Source organism: Gracilinanus agilis, chromosome 1, assembly GCF_016433145.1.
Source record: "Gracilinanus agilis isolate LMUSP501 chromosome 1, AgileGrace, whole genome shotgun sequence".
Lineage (NCBI taxonomy): Eukaryota > Metazoa > Chordata > Mammalia > Didelphimorphia > Didelphidae > Gracilinanus > Gracilinanus agilis.
The window spans coordinates 712,179,394-712,196,675 of record NC_058130.1 but is presented as its reverse complement, the minus strand read 5'-3'; the positions used below and the strand labels follow the sequence as shown (position 1 = coordinate 712,196,675).

Here is a 17,282-nt window from a genome sequence, read left to right as displayed (position 1 = left end):
ACAAATTAAGAAAGATGACCTTTATTTCATCCTGAAAAAATGCAGATGACAAAGGATTCACAGCATTTCAGCACAAAATGCTGAAAATATAAAGCATTCATAATAACCTCTCTGAAGGAACTGAATTTGGGGTTGCCTTTAAGGCAATCCTTGACATTTCAGTAGATCCCTAGTTCTTCGTTCTTTCCTAAGACACATAATATCACCCTGTGGTTTGAGCTTCCCCTAGAAGATAAACAGGCTTTGGAGCTGCTGAACAAACACTTTCCTGTTGTCCCATTGGACTTACACTATACAAATAGATCATTATAAAAACCAAGAGGTAGCAAAGTTTCCTTGCCTCCCTTACCACCTACCCCTCCTCCTATGATTTGCCTCTAAGCCTTTTTTAACTACAACATAAGGTACCACATAAGCAACTCTTCTTTCTCTAAAAAGGAACTTCCCTTCTCTAGAAGGTCAGATCTCCATACCCTTTTAAAAAATTATTATTTATTTTTAACATTCTTTTAAAATTTTTTGATTTCTGATTTCTCTTCCTCCAACCCCTCCTCATCCATTAACAAGGCAAGAAATGTGGCATCAATTATATATGTAAAATATACTTCCACATTAGCCATGTTGCAGGAGGAAAAAAAGTACAAGAAAATTGTTAAAAGTGAAAACAATTATGCCTTAATATACACAATCCATCAGTTCTCTCTCTGAAAGTGGATAGCATTTTTCATCATAAATCCTTCAAAATTATTTTGGATCATTGTATTGATCAGAATAGCCAAGTCATTCACAGCTGATCATTATAAAATGTTCCTGTTACTCACTTTGTATCAATTCATATAAATCTTTCCATGGTTTTCTGAAATTATCCTGCTTGGCATTTCTTATATCACAGTAGTATTCCATCACAATCATATACCTTGTTCAGCCATACCTCAATCAATAGGCAGTACTTCAGTTTTCTAGTTCTTTGCCACCATAAAAAGAACAGCTCTAAATATTTCTGTACATATGAATCCTTTTTCTTTTAACTCTTTGGAATACAGACCTAGTAGAAGTATTCCTGGGTCAAAGGATATGCAGAGTTTCATGCACTTTGGGCATAGTTCCAAATTGCTCTCTGGAATGGTTGGACCATTTCACAACTCCATCAAAAGTGTATTGGTGGAGGGGGCAGCTGGGTTGCTCAGTGGATTGAGAGCCAGGCCTAGAGACAGGAGGTCCTAGGTTCAAATCCGGCCTCAGACACTTCCCAGCTGTGTGACCCTGGGCAACGTCACTTGACCCCCATTGCCTACCCTTACCAATCTTCCACCTATAAGTCAATACACACAGAAGTTAAGGGTTTAAAAAAATTAAAAAAAAAAAAAGTGTATTGGTGGGGGCAGCTGGGTAGCTCAGTGGATTGAGAGCCAGACCTAGAGATGGGAGGTCCTAGGTTCAAATCTGGCCTCAGATACTTCCTAGCTGTGTGACCTTGGGCAAGTCACTTGACCCCCATTGCCTACCCTTACCACTCTTCTGCCTTGGGGCCAATACACAGTATTGACTCTAAGAGGGAAGGTAAGGGTTTAAAAAAAAAAAAGTGTATTGGTGTCCCAATTTTTCCACATCCCCTCCAACATTTATCTTCCTTTTCTGTTATATTAGCTAATTTGATCAGTATGAGGTGGTACCTACAAGTTATTTTAATTTGCATTTCTCTAAATAATAGAGATTTATAGCATTTTTTCATATGACTATGGGTAGCTTTGATTTCTTCTTCTGAAAACTGCCTGTTCATATCCTTTGCAGATCTCCATATTCTTGAACTTGTGTTTACTCATGGACAAACCCCAAGATTGTCACTGTCACAAAACTTTCTCTTCTTTTACTAGGAAGCTAGATTCTAGAATCATACTAACTAGAAAACTCCCCTTCTCTTACTAGAAGGCCAAATTACAGAATCATATTGCCCAGGAAATTTTTAAAAATTTCCCTTCCTCTACATAGGCTTTTGGGATATGGGAATACTGTATGTCTACTTCTGCCAAGTGTTTCTGTGTGAACTTTTATTAGCCGCCTCTCTTAGACTCAGAAAGAGCATATCCTCCTGAATAACACCAGCCCGTCACCTTAAGGTCAGCCCAGAAACTCCTCTGTCCTCTCAACAAGTCACCAAAGGACATGCCCAGTCTCCCTGAGGAGCTACTAGTCTGACCTCAGACAAAGGCTCATGCCCTTTGAGCTCATCAGATTGATCAGGGGACTCTCCTGATCAACACCTATTATTACACTGTATCCTTAACACTTAAAAGAGTACTTTAAATAGTAGGTGTTGTTGAATGGCTGAAGCATCAAAAGGAATTGGGGGGGGGGGATGTAGCTAGGTGGTTCAGTTGATTGAGAGCCAGGCCTAGAGATGGGAGGTCCTAGGTTCAAATCTGGCCTCACATACTTCTTAGCTGTGTGACCTGGGCAAGTCATTTAACCCCCATTCCCTAGCCCTTACTACTCTTCTTTCATGGAACCAACACACAACATTGATTTTGAGTCGAAAGGGTATGTGTTTAAAATATATAGATATATAGACATAATAATTTTTTCCAAAGATTTCAAATATGTTTTTATATCTTTATTGTGTACATAACAACTATGTTATTTTATTGCAGCAAACCTATTCAATAAGTATGGCAAGTATTATCTTCATTGTACGAATGAGAAAAAAAGATAAAATTATTTACCCAGTCTTATGTTTCTCAGAAAAAGCAAAGCCAGAATTAGAAAGCTTAAATGTGTTTATACCAAGATATCTTATAATTTTGTAACTTGTGGCTCAGACCTGAAACTCTGTGTTTAGTTAGACTGGCTTTAATATTTGGAACTTCTCTTACTAAATAGCTCTTTGATTCCTGCTCCTACTTAAGGATTTCCCATGGAAACATTAGGATTTGGTTCTTGTCTAATACTCTCCCCACCACCACCAAAAATAAAAGAAGACTATGTATAGCCCCTCTAAAGCACTCAGGCTAACAAAACTTGGCATATAGGACAAACTTTATTTAACCCTATAGAAATTACAGTGGATCTGTATACTAGGTCATATATATTCAAGACCATTATCCTTCCCACTCCACTATGTTCTACCTCTCTCAAAGATCCATACAGTCCTCTAAAGTTATAGTACTATCCTAAGGTTGAGAACCTCCTAGGAAGTGCTTAGTGTTACTAGGGCACCGACTCCTTTGCCCAAACCTGCACAGTCCACATAACTCACAGTATCATCTAAGGGCAAAGTTCACATCATAGATTTGTCCCTTGCCAAACCTCTGTTCTGGATCCAGGAGTTGGTCCAGGAACTTTGCATTATCCAGGAACTCCTCAACTTCTCCACATGACAGGCTCCCTCATCAATTCATTTCCCTAAGGTTGCAAGGTTTCCCAGAAAGGGCCACTTGGTTTCAAAGGCTGCACTTTAGGGAACTGAATGTGTGTCCATTTTATCTCAGCAATCCAACCTCTCTCCAGCTCTTCAGACTCGCTTTTAGAGACCAAACCCAAGGATGTAGCCTGGGTATAGGACCTAGAAGAAACCATCCTCTATATCGTATAAAGGGGCAAGAGCTAACTTTTTCTAGAGTTAAGGCTTTAATAAGAAAGCACAAGCAAGAGTCTAAAGGTAGCACAGTGGCAAGAGCACTGGGCCTGGAATCAGAAAGACTTGAATTCAAATGTGACCTCGGATACTTAATGGCTATGTGACTCTGGGCAAGTCACCTAACCTCTGCCCCAGTTCCTCATCTGTAAAATGAAGATAATCATAGCATCTACTTTAGAGATTTATTTTGAGGTTCAAATGAGACAACATCTGTAAAACATTTTGGCAAGCCTTAAAGCAATTTATAAATATTTGCTTACTATCGTTTTTCTTCCTTTCATTTAAAGAGGGGTGAGACTTCTAAATTAGAGCTTAGAGAGATGTTAGATTTTTATTTTTTACTCATTACTTTATGATCTTGAGCAAATAACTCATCCTCTCTAGGCCTCAGTTTCTTCATCTATAGAATGAGAGGGAGGTCTAGACGAACTAAGCACTATAAACCTCGTGATTCTTCAACAAATTCAGAAAAACAGCATGTGGAACAAAATGCATTAAGGATGCAGTCAGGACTCTGGGTTTGAGTGCAGCTCAGATGTTTTCCAATTGGGTGAAATTGGCCAAATTCTTTTACCTCTCTGAAGAGAAAAAGTCAAATTCGTAGAAGTGCAACTGAGTGCTATGATGGGGGATATGGAGGGTCATGATGATCTCATTCAGATGTTTATTGAATTGGAATTATATTGTAGTCCTTCCAAGTCACCCACGTTCTCAACCTTAGAGTCATCCTCAATTCTTTCCCCTCTTTCAGCCCCCATATGCAATGAGTTGCTGTATGGATTCTATGACCACATCCTTTTTTGAATCATACCTGTCCTTTGTATTCATATAAACTACTCCCTCTAGTTTAATCCTTCATTACCACATGCCTAGCCTACTTCAGTAATTTATTCATTGTTCTCCTTGCCTCTAGTTTTTCCTCTTTCCAAATCTTCTTCCACACCATTGCCAAACTACTATTCCTAATAAAGAACAAATCTGACCATGTCCCTTCCCTACTCAAGAAGATCTGGTAGTGCCTTACTGCTACAGAATAAAATGCTTTGACCCTTCAAGTCTGGCTCCAACCTATATTTCTAGATTGATTTTCCATTACTTTACAGTCTAGCCAAACTGTACTATTCTTATAGGATGTGTCTACTTTCTTTCTACTTTCTACTTTTCCTGCTTTTGTACCAAAAAAAAACCCTTTTCTGATGCCCTAATTAATGCCTCCCCAATTTTTTATGTTTTACTTCTGTCTAGCTTATTCTCTTTTCCAACTCTTCAATAGAATGCAAGCTCCTAGAGAGTAGGGATTGTTTTCTTGTCTATAACTGGCACACAGTAAGCACTTAATAAGTCAACAAGCATATTAAATGCCTGCTACATGCCAGGCACTACTAAGCTGCAGAAATAAGGAACTCACAGCCTAATGAGGGTCAGACAACCTGCAATCAACAATATACAAAAATTATACAAGATAAATTGTACATGATCAATAGGGGGGAAGGACTAGTATTAAGGGGAATTGGGAAAGGCTTCTTTTAGAAATGGGATTTTAGGTCGTACTTGAAAGAAGCCAATGAAGCCAGGAGGGAAAGCATTCCAGGCCTGGGGTTGAGACCGAGTGTTTTGTTTGTGAAACACAAGGCTGCCAGTGTCCCCAGATCAAAGAGTATATGGTTGGTTGGCTCCAGAGACAAAGTGTAACAAAAACGAGGAGGGGGGAAGGTTATGAAAGACCTTGAACGCCAGAGCATTTTATATTTGATTCTGGAAATGATAGCCACTGAGCATGTGGCATGGTCAGACTTGTGTTTTAGGAAGGTCTTCTTGGCAGCTGAGCTGAGTGGAGGATGGACTGGCGTGGGGAGAGACCTGAAGCACATACAGACCCCCACTAGCAATAGTCCAGGAATAGGTGATAAAGGCCTGCACCAGGGGGTGGCAGTGTTAGAGAAGAGAAATATGGAGCTAAGTCGAATCCTATAGGGAAAAGCAATAAATTTGGAGTCGAAAAAGGCAGTGTCTTCCTTCTAACACTTAGCCGCCTCAGGATAGCAAACATCTATTAAAAGCTTGCTAGGTCAGGCAGAGTCAAAAAGGAAAAAACTCCAGAGTAAGTGCCTTCCCTTATCCAGGCCTCAGTTTCTTCATCTGTATAAGAACATGGAACCAGAAGATCTCCAGTCACTTTCAGCCTGGGATCTATATAAAGGAGACCCATGCAAAGGGGCGGAACTGCCAGGGCCTAGGGGCGGGGGCTTGCTCTAAGGCGTATTAGGTGCGTATAAGGCTTAAAGACAGGGTTTCAAGCTGCTGAGAAGAGTAGAAATTCTAGCGGGGCAGGGCTGGGGGCTGGAGGGATGGAGCTCATAGAACTAGGTGGGGTCCCAGAGGGTCCACAAGAGAACTGACTCGCGCCCCGGGGGGGGGGCGGGGGCGTTGCAAAAGGGAGGAGCAAAGAGGGCGGAGGAATGCGTCTCGCGCCCGCAACCGTTGGCGAGGCTGCCCCGCCCCCAGAATCACGTGTTACAATTTAGGCGCCCGGGATTGGGTGGTGTGGCGCGAGGGGCGGAGCGGAAGGTTCTGGAGAGGGCTGGCGGGCTCTGGAAGCTTCCGCCGGGCGGGTATATAGCGTCCGGGCCGGGGCGGCGGCGGAGCCGTAGGGACGGCGGCGGGAGGGTGGGGGCCATGGGCAAGGATTACTACCAGACGCTGGGCCTGGCCCGGGGCGCTTCGGACGAAGAGATCAAGCGAGCCTACCGCCGGCAAGCGCTGCGCTACCACCCGGACAAGAACAAGGAGCCCGGCGCCGAGGAGAAGTTCAAGGAGATCGCCGAGGCCTACGACGTGCTTAGCGACCCGCGCAAGAGGGACATCTTCGACCGCTTCGGGGAGGAGGGTGAGTCAGGGGCCCGCGGGAGCGGGAGCGGGGTCAGCTGGGAGCGCTCAAGGCAGCACTGCAAGAGGCCGCCACTGTAAGCCCTGGCGCCTCCTTGATCTTGGAGCCGCCGGCCCCGGGGATGGCGCTCGTGGCGAGGCCGGGCTCCTTCGAGCCTTGTCGCCAGCCCGCCGCCTCCCTCTTGGAGAATGGGACGCTCCTGACGTTTGCTCGTCCCGTCCCCGCCTCCAGGCCCTGTTATGGGTTTTGCAATAAACAAGAGTTACTTTTCCCTCCTCTTCCCGTCGGGGCCGCTGGCCCCTGGCCCCCGTGCCCATTGGCTGTGCTGCTCTCCACTCCGATTGGCAGCCTTTCGATGAGAGGTGGAGACCTGGCTGGTGCATCAGCTGGCTGTCATGTCCGTAGAAGCTTCTAGCATGTTTGTTAGTCATTCCCTAGGAGGTTAGACTGGAGGCAGGAAGACTGTCAGGTTTTACTGGGGCCTTCCCCAGACTGGGTGTGGACAGAGAATCTACAAGTACATTAGGTGGGGTCTGCTTTCTTCCTCCCCACTCCCTAGCAAACTTGTATGATGACTTCTCTTAGCTCCGTTCCCCTGGAGGAGATATATTGGAAATGCACCTAATAAGCTTTCAGATAAGAATATTAATGATAGGTTAAGCTAACACCTGAATCCAGTAGTTAAAACTGAAGCCTTTTCTCTACCTTATTCCATCCAGTAAGAGAAGTAGATGTTTGAGATGTGAAACATCATAGTCTGGAGTTGCAGAACTGAGGGTGGCTCTGACAAGAGATGTGCTTTGAAAAAAGGAAAGAAGATAGGTTCTCCCCACCCTGCCTCCAAGCATCTTAGAGACCAAAAATGATCAAGAAAAGACTTTTAAAGTGCTGATGTGCCTGTTATGGCTCAAAGGGTATCAGCCTTAAATAGTATCCATTCTTTAAAAGGGCTAATCAGCAGCAAATGGAAATTACATATATTTTTTGCCACTTAGAAAGAATGCTCTTCCATAGAGTGCAATAGAAGTCTTAGTGACATTTTAAGCTAGTAAAGCTTAAAACAGCATTAAAACTTTGGGAATATCCTCTATATCTTGACCTCAAGAAGTTACCAGCTGAAATCACACATGGAGAAAAGTTAATATTCTGTTAAATTCTCAATCCTTCTTGTTCAGGGTAGCACTAAAATATATTCTAGCAACTTCTCTCACAGGCTAAGCAGTTCAAGGCTAGGAATAAAAAACCCAGCATCTTCTTCCTACTTATAACTAACGTACTTGTCTCTAGGTCCTGATAGTTTCTAAAATGGAAAACACAGGTGTATAGAAAGGGGTGGCAAAAAGCAATGCTTTTAAATTCCCTAATGATGTCTAGATCCTGTCTCCTTGGTGAGAGGAGAAGGAAGTAGTTCTAGAGCAAGAAGGACTTCAGTTTGACCAACAATTTGAATTCTTGTTTTTCATTTTTTAGGACTGAAGGGTGGTGGTCCTAGTAGTGGTAGCAGTACTGGTCCTAACGGTGCCTCCTTCAGCTATACTTTCCATGGGGACCCTCATGCTATGTTTGCCGAATTCTTTGGTGGCCGCAATCCTTTTGACACCTTTTTTGGTCAACGAAACGGGGAAGAAGGCATGGACATTGATGACCCATTTTCTGCCTTCCCAATGGGCATGGGTGGCTTTACCAATATGAACTTTGGCCGATCCCGTCCCGCCCAAGAACACAGCCGCCGAAAACAGGATCCTCCAGTTACCCATGACCTTCGGGTCTCACTTGAGGAGATCTACAGTGGTTGTACCAAAAAGATGAAGATCTCCCACAAACGGCTTAACCCTGATGGAAAGAGCATCCGCAATGAGGACAAGATCCTGACCATTGAAGTGAAAAGAGGGTGGAAAGAGGGGACCAAGATTACCTTCCCAAAAGAGGGGGACCAGACGTCAACCAACATTCCAGCTGACATTGTCTTTGTTTTAAAGGACAAACCACACAATATATTTAAGAGAGACGGGTCTGATGTGATTTACCCAGCAAGGATCAGTCTCCGTGAGGTAAGGCAAGACCTGTACAGCCATGGCTTGCAGATATAGGATTGTGGGCTTTAGGGATCTTAGAGAAACATACATGTGTCCTGAAAGTGACCATCAGGAATGAAACTTGGGTTTTTTGATTTCAGGCTTAGTGAGTGTACTGGCTGTATATACTATGCTTCTTTAGTGAGGAAGTAAATATCTCTCAGCACAATATAGAGAGGAATCACATGCTTTAACTGCTGTATGTGGTTAGTCATACAAATCTTTGTAAACAGAATCACACCTTCTGGAAGCACTACAGGGGTCCATATAAAACAAGTTGAAGGGAAAATGTTAGCTACTCTCCCCAGTAACAGTTCATCACTCCCCATTCAAAGTCTTTGGAAGCCCTAGAAACTGTCTTTAGAAAAGAGTTCTCTCCTTCCCGCTTATTCCTCTGTTTAATCATTTGCCTTTGCTTTTAGGCCCTCTGTGGCTGTACAGTGAATGTCCCAACGCTGGATGGCAGGACCATACCCATAGTGTTCAAGGATGTCATCAGACCTGGAATGAGGCGAAAAGTTCCTGGAGAAGGCCTACCCCTCCCCAAAACACCAGAGAAACGTGGGGACCTCATTATTGAGTTTGAAGTGAATTTCCCTGACAGACTCCCCCAATCTTCAAGAACCATTCTGGAGCAGATCCTGCCTATATAGCAACCTCTGCTCCCCAAGGACTGAACCAAGGACATTTCCAAAGCTCAAGGTTTTCTGGACCATCTCCAACAGTTGTGGGCCCCCAGGGTGGGAGGGACCACAGAGGGTTTTCGTATTGCTGAATGTTTCCAGAGAATATATTACAATCTTTCAAAGTCTTGCATTAGGCTTCAGTGGTTTTTCAAACAATAGGTTCACAGGTGATGGGGTAGCACAAAAGCATTCCAAGGAATTTGTCCCTCTTAATATGGTGCCAGTATAACTAACCTACTCAACCTTTTCCCAGGAACAATCCAAGTTTTCTGTCATCTCCAACTCAGACCCTGGGTTGTATCAACTTTTCCCCCACAATACACACTCCCTCCTTTAGATGGAAAGCATTAGACCCACAACTGGACTCTGCTGTTCTTTAGCAGTTTTGGCTTTTACTGTTAGTTGATGTCTGCCTGGAGTATAGTCCTGGTTGGAAGACCATTTCTGCTCCTTAGTGCTGTTTGTGATGTTATTGATATGTATTTTATTCCAGCTTTATCTTCACGTGTCTCGTTTTTGCTTCCAAAAATAACTACATCCTTTCTTGCTCTCCCAGAATGAAACCTTATAATTTATCTTCAGAATTGCCTTGTTGGTGTCCAAAAGGCAACAAAAGGGAGGAAATGAGAGATTTGGCTTGGGCGACCAATGGGGCATTCTAAAATTGTTTCTCTATAGTCATAGCCATTCATAGGCTCTGGGGTCCATTATTGTATTTTCCCCCTTCTTGACCACCTTCTGGGATGTACAGGATTTAGCATTAACCCTGTGAATCCCATAACTGTAACCCTAACCCAATCTGAACAAATGGACTCTGGACTCTCTCAAAGGGATCCAATCCTTTTGAATTTAGCACAGCCCTAGTTATAATCCCTTTTGATAAAAGGGTCTTTGCTTCTGATACAGGAGCACCTTGGAACTTCTGTAAATAATTTTTGTATAAATCTGTATAAATTTGGTGTGCACTTAAAAAAAAAACCCAATGCATTACAGCTGCTGCTCTCTGTATGGGGCCATATTGGAATTAAAAAGAAATTTTTGGGGTTGTTTTTTTTGGAACAACTTTGTCTCTTCCCTGGAAATGGGTCTGGTGCTCAGGCCTATAGATTTAATTGTAAGGTTGCTGCTGCAGACACGAGACCAAAGCATATGACTTGTCATTGTGCAGTACGTCAGGATTAAAGACTGATGCTAAACCACAGGAGAGCCTTCCCACGACTTTGTTTCGGGGTATACCAGATCTGGAGGGAGGGACCTGGAGGGGGTGGTATGGGCTGGTTTACTACCCAGGGACTCAAAAGAAGGAGTCAGAGGAACTTTCCTTCGGGGTCTGAAAAATTAGTCCTCCACCAGAGGCCTTTTAAATGACCAGAAATTCCTGAGGATTTTTGACAACCACCTAACTAGTTCTACAATGATCCTCTTAGGAGCGAGGTATACAGTTCAATCAAACATTAAAAATCGTGCAAGATTGAGAACCAACAGTTACCTGAGTTTTCTAATGTCATCATGTACCCTTAGTCTTACCTGAGGAATCTACCCAGAGTAACTCATCAGAAAACTTATTAAAGTAAATGTTTTTATTATCATCTGAAACTATGGTAAATAGTTGCTGTTTTCCTGATCTAGGACTGATCCAAGATAGAATTTTTTTCTTTTGGTTCCCTACCTATAAGCTAATACAATCCTGGAGCTGACCAGTAATTTCTTCTATAATAGCACTAAGAAATGGTCAACCACTTTCTACTTGAAGACTTCCAATCAATATTACAAGCATTTTATTTGTTACATACCTACTGTGTAACTGGGACTGTGTATAACAACATGGAACTGTGACCATGGGGATACAGAAAATGAAAAAAGTCTATATGAAAGAGCTGGCATACTGAAAAGGAAAGTGCCCCCCTCATTTCTAAAGACAAACACTACTGCATAGTTCAGTCCCAAGGGAACCCTTATCCAGGGAGTTCTCACACTAAACCCTGGAGAAACCATTCCCAACAACCTCCATATGAAATGAGTGAGACAAAAAAGGAAGGGCTATGTTTAATGGCAAAGAACTAGCGGTAATCTTGAAAAGTCATTTAGTCCAACCCCTCATTCTACAGATTGGATAACAGATTCAAAGAGTTTGGATTAGGTAGGGCTTCCAGCTGTATTCTGTTGAGAGGTGCAAAATGAAAGGGATTTTGTTTTTCCTTTTATACTGAGGTCCTTTCCAATCACCTTTTCAGTTGTCTGGCAGGGTGAGAGGTGATTTTCATAGAGAAGCATGACATACCGGAAAGAAGGCTGAATTTAGGGGAGATGTGAAATTTCAAGTCCTTCCTTGAGCTTTCAGTTGTGTGACCCAAGGCAAGTCCTGCAAAATAAGAGCTTGTAAGGGCAGTGCGGTGACTCCTAACTGTGGATAGAAAGCCAGGCCTGGAGATGGGGAGGTCCTGAATTCAAGTTTGGCCTCAAGACATTCCCTAGCTGTGTGACTCAAGGCAAGTTACTTAACCCCAATTATCTATCCCTTGCTGCTCTTCTGTCTTGGAACCAACACTATCAATACTATTAATTCTAAGACAGAAGGTAAGGGTTTAAAAAAAGAAAATGCCAAGGCCTCACCACTGTATCTTACTCGGGGGTCACAGGAAATAATATTCATAAAGCACTTGGCAGTCCTTGAAAGCTATAGGATTGCCATTTACATGGTTGGCAGAGGACTTTTCATGCATTCACCCCCTTGAGCACTTATGACAGACCTCTAAGGTAGACAATACCAAATTCGTTTTCAGATGAGAAAACAAATTGGGAAGGATAAAGCTACCAGCCTGTGGTTATACCACTAGATGCTCCAGAAGTAACATTGGAATCCATTTCTCTTCCTACTCCAGGATACATGCTTTTTCTAGTATGCTGTACTATTACATCCAGCTTTGAGGCCCTACTGTTAATGTTTCCAAAATACAACTCTCATCCAGCCCTGTGAGATGCAGGTAATGTTTGTAAGGATTCAAACCCATGTCTCTCACTTTAAGTCCAGAGTTCCCTCTATTCCATCTGAATTCTGAGCTTGGAATCAAAGCCACATTCCCAGCTGCCCAAAATGGGGTCACAAAGAGTTGGATATGATTGAAAACGACTAAACAACAACCTAGATATAGGCTTGAAACCCAGCTCTGCTCCTTGGTACAATTTTGAACAATTCATAATCTTGTGCAGGCCTTACTATGCATAGGGGAGTTGGAATTGGTGATTTCAGTGTCCTTTCAGCTCTAGATCTTATTGCTGCTTTGGTTTCATTGATACCAACGGGTTCCCCTCTCTGTGCCTCCATGATTCCTGTTCAAGAAGGGACTTGGTAGAGAACTCATTCCAGGGCTTAGTAGGAAATCATCTAGGACAAGAGCCAGGTTAAGAGTCATAGACAGTTTTTAGAGAGGAAGGAAGCTGGCACTCGTGTGGAATAAGGTTGGAGATTGACTTTGAAAGGAATTCAGAGACTATGCTGTCAGCTACGGGTGATAATGCCCTTTTCTGCTGAGCTTTGGGATTTAAAGCTAACCTCTCTGTGCCCCTAGTGATCTGGCCTGGGAACCAACAGCTTAGAGAGCTCTCTTCCTTGCCTGGCCTCTGGCAGTGATTCACCAGCTAGAGAAAGGTTTTGCCAGAGGCAGCCTTCATGATCCTAGGCACTCCCTCTCACCATCCTTGCTCCTGGATTTGCATGCATACTGGATAACCTCCTACAGAGACTGGGCCAGAATCATAGAATGTCAGCTGGAAGGCACCTTCCTACAACTTCTAATAATAACAGCTCAGGCACCTAGAGTGCTTTAAAGTTTTGCAAAACACTTTCCAACATTAGTTCATTTGAGCCTCTCACCAACCCTGTGAAACAGGTGCAATCACCCTCATTTTAGAGATGAAACACTAACAAAGAGATTAGGGGTTGGGTTAGGAATAAAACAGGGCTAAATTTCTGAGGGGGAATTTGAACCCAGTTCTTCCTTCAGGATTCTATCCATACTAAACAGTGCTTCCCATACATCTAGGAAAGTGCCCTCATTTGAAGAGAGAGGGAAACCAGATCAGAGGAAAAGTGACTTGCCCATGACAGAGGATGGAAGAATTTATTGCTAAAAAGGGCCAGTTCCCTCACTTTATAAATGGAAATTGCAACTCACAGAATTATAATTTGAACTGATTAAGGTCACACAAGTAGGAAGCAGCAGAACTGAAATTTGAGCCTCAATCTCCTGCTTGTCAATTCATTATTCTCTTCATTATACAATATAAGATCATAGATTTGGTGCTAGAAGGGGCCCTAGAAACAAACTAAGGCCATCTTGTTCTAGTATTTAAAGCTGGAATTTGAAATTTCCAAATTTACATTTCTAGTCTTTGCTTCCCTCTTATCTCCCTACAATCCAGCCATCCTGGCCTACTCTCTGGACCTTGAACACAGGACTCCTGATCCTGAGATTGCATTGGCTATCCTTAATCCCTGGAATTCTTGCCTTCCTGACCACTTCCCCCTCTCTACACCTCTTAGATCCTTAGCTTTAAGATAACTCAAATATATATTAAAAAAACAACAACCTGCTAAAGGGGGCCTTTCCTGCCTCTTTTGCCCCCTCACTTGTTCACATAGCCATCCTCATGATCATTTCTTGTATCTATTCTGTATGTACTGGTATATACCTAATTATTTACATGCAGTCTCCCCTATTGCTCCTTCAGAGCAGGGACTTCTTATGCCTTTCTTCATAGCCCCAATAGCTCAGCACAGGACCTGGTACACAGTAAATTCCTAATAAGTTCTAGTTGATTGACTGATCTAGTCTAACTTCCCCCTTACCTTATAGATGTGTAAACTAAGGTCCAGAGAGATTAGGGATTTGCTTAGAGTCACATAGGTAAAAATGTCAAGTGAAATCTGAAACCAAATCTTCTAGAGCTGAATCCAGGGCTTTTCCCACTGATCCACAATGTCAGACTAAGTCAGCCTAACTGATTCTAAGTGAGGTTTTTCACCTATGTATTACCAAAGGCTATATGAAACGCCCACCCCCAATTGAGCTTACAGGCAATCTCTGCTTGCTTCCTGACATTTGCGAGGCACCCCTTTGGCTTTGGAGACAGTCTTTTTGACCAGGAAAAGAATCTGTCCTGAATCCCTGCCTCTGCTTCCGGCCTTTCCGCCTCAGATTTCCTTTCCCGGCAGTACCCTTGCCCAACCTGATCCTGTTAGGCTGGTTGGGTGAGCTAGAGGCTGCTCCAAGCTCACAAAGGTTAGCATGAGCAATGAAGTTCATTCAGGCGCATCAACAAACTGCATCCTGGGGTAGTGGGAAAATGTACTTGGAGGGGTGGTGGATTGACTTGATCTGAGCCAGTTACTTCTACTCTCAGATCTCAGTTTCCTCACTGGTAAAACAAGAGGGTTGGTGATGATGTCTTCCAGCTCTAACTCCTAGTATCCTATCCTGAGCTGTAGGCCCCTTCCCAGCCTTCACCCCCTTTGATTTTCTTTATTCTCTCCCTTCCAGATGAGTTTATTTACTCATTTCCTCAACCCTTACGGTTCCTCCTTGCCTCTCCCTGGGGTGATACAGTTGTATCACTTTTAAGCTGCATATCTAGTTGTCATAAAATGATGGAATTTAGGACCAGAACCTTAGATAACTTTAGAGGTTATCTAACAAAACAAAAACACCCTGGATTTATAGTCAGGAAAAGGGGGGGGGGAGCTGGGTATGAATCTCAGGTGTGTTAACTTAATCTCTTGGGTTTATTCTATAAAATGACATGGTTGGACTAGGTCCATGTTGGTGAACCTATATGGAGGGGGGGGGAGGGGCACGTGCTCTAGCGTGTGCATTCAGAGGAGAGGCCTCTCTGTGGGTTGCCCACCCACTCCTCACTCAAGCACAGAGTTAGCCAGAGTTCATTACTAAAAAGTCAGAGGAATGCGGGGCCAGGCTGCTCCTCTCCCTCTCTCTACACAGTTTGCCATTTGGCCTCTTGGTCTTCTAAAAGGTTTGCCATCACTGGACTAGGTCACAGGATAGTAAATGTGGTACAGGAATGGGTTTTAGATCTACATTTTACAGCAAAAACTCAGAGATGAGCAAGTTGTCCAAAATCCCACAGCTAATAGATGTGCCTCTGACTCTAATTCCAGAGTTCTTTCTGACTGCTCCCTATTTATTGCCTGGCGACTGTTTCAGCTCCTAGGAACAGGTGGCTCTTGATGTTGTCCCTATTATCCCGCCTTCTGCCTCCTTCCCTTCCAAACCCAGTTGGGGAATATGGGAAAGAACCCTGAATTTAGAATCAATTAGGCCTGGAATGAATTCTAGCTCTTCTTACTAGCTGCCTGACCTGGGTAAGTCTCTTTTCTCTCAACCTGAGTTTCCTCTTTTTTGTAAAATGAGAGTCTCAGTGATCTCTTTGGTTCCTTCCAGTTCTAAATCCTGTAAATGTTGCTTTGGTGAGACAATTTGGGGGCTTTGGGAGCCTCCTTAGAGTTCACTTCCCCAGGGTATAGTTTGGCATACACTATGACAACCAGTCACCCTAGTGGGATGGCTGAGGCTTACATCCCACCCCACCACCTCTGGCCCCTCCAGCAGGGAAAAAGGACAATAACAGCATTGTACCAGACTTCCTGATACACCAGATTGATCTGTTTGCCCTAAGGGAGTGCTGCCTTTTCTTTTCTGGTTTTTAGCCCTACTTTGATCCATTTGCTAGCTATAATCCACAGATCCCTCAGTAATCACTCTGTTCCTAGCAACTTGATCTGGGAGCAACTTCCTGTATTACCCACCTCCCTGGGAACTGTAGGAATTAATTCTATTTTAGGGAAAAGGGAATAAACAACACCCACACTGTTGGTTTCCTGGGGCAAGCTGCTGTACAATAGAGAGAACTACAGTTCCCAGAATGCCCATTAATATTTTTGCTCACTCCTTTCCCACCTAGGTCTCAAGAGGTTATCTTCTAGGTCTCTAAAATAGGTCATAGAATTCTTTGGGAACCAGAAGAAACATTAGAGATCATTTAATCCAAATCTCTCATTTTGCAAGGGAAGAAAGTTTCAAAGGAGATTTACCCAAAGCTAGCATATGATTCCAAATCTTTGGTTTTCTCTTTTGTGCCCTTCAGGTGTCCAGGAGTGAGTTATAAAATCTCATTTCCCCAGGAGTTTTACACTTTAAAACTCTTATTCAGTGTTTTCTATTGGGATTTTTAGGGGAAGGAGTTTTGCGGGATATTGAATCTGTTTAACAATGCTTCCCATTTTCTATTGATGCAACAGTAAAAGAAAGGCAGAGCAGAATGGAACCAGCACTTATTAAACACCTACTAGACGCCAGGCACTATGCTAAGTGATTCACAAATATTACCTTCTTTGTCCTCCCAACAACCCGGTAAAGTAGTTGCTATTTTGATCTGCATTCTATTGTTTGGGAAACTGAGGCAGATGCAGATTTATTATTTTTTAGGTGACTTGCCCAGGATCACACTGCTAGTGTCTGAGGCCACATTTGAATTTAGATCTTCCTTACTCTAGGCAGAAAAGTGTGAGGATATTATTTTAGAAAAACACGTCATGGTGTAGTGGAAAGAGTGCTAACCTTGGAAACAAAATAATAGTAACCAGAATTTAGTGATTTAAGGGTTGCAAGAAAGCACCGTGGTAACATACTAGCTGGGTGACTAGGCAACTCTCCGTGTGCTCTCTCCCGTGGACCTCCTTTCCCCCAAGTTTCTTCATACTCTTTAAGTGCAGACCTGCAAAAATAGACGGGTTTTACTCACCTAGGAGTTCCCTATAGTAACATCACAGTCTTATCTCTGATATTAACCAGTTGTGCCACTTTCGTCAAATGTCTTTTTCACCTCTCCGGAATCAGTTTCTTTAGCTACAAAATGGGAATCCTGACGTTTGCTAGGTCAGCCGCAAAAGTTATGGTGCTACGAAATGTAAGGTGTCGTTATAT

At 43.1% G+C, this 17,282-nt stretch overlaps 1 protein-coding gene across 1 annotated transcript; it reads left to right on the top strand.

Annotated features, from left to right (window-relative positions):
- The first annotated feature begins 6,171 nt into the window (after positions 1–6,171).
- Positions 6,172–10,483, top strand: DNAJB1 (DnaJ heat shock protein family (Hsp40) member B1). The gene is made up of 3 exons (XM_044670548.1): positions 6,172–6,521; positions 7,992–8,572; positions 9,019–10,483. The coding sequence occupies exons 1-3, from the start codon at positions 6,311–6,313 to the stop codon at positions 9,247–9,249; spliced, it is 1,023 nt and encodes a 340-aa protein (XP_044526483.1). The 5' UTR covers positions 6,172–6,310; the 3' UTR covers positions 9,250–10,483.
- Positions 10,484–17,282: the final 6,799 nt, after the last annotated feature.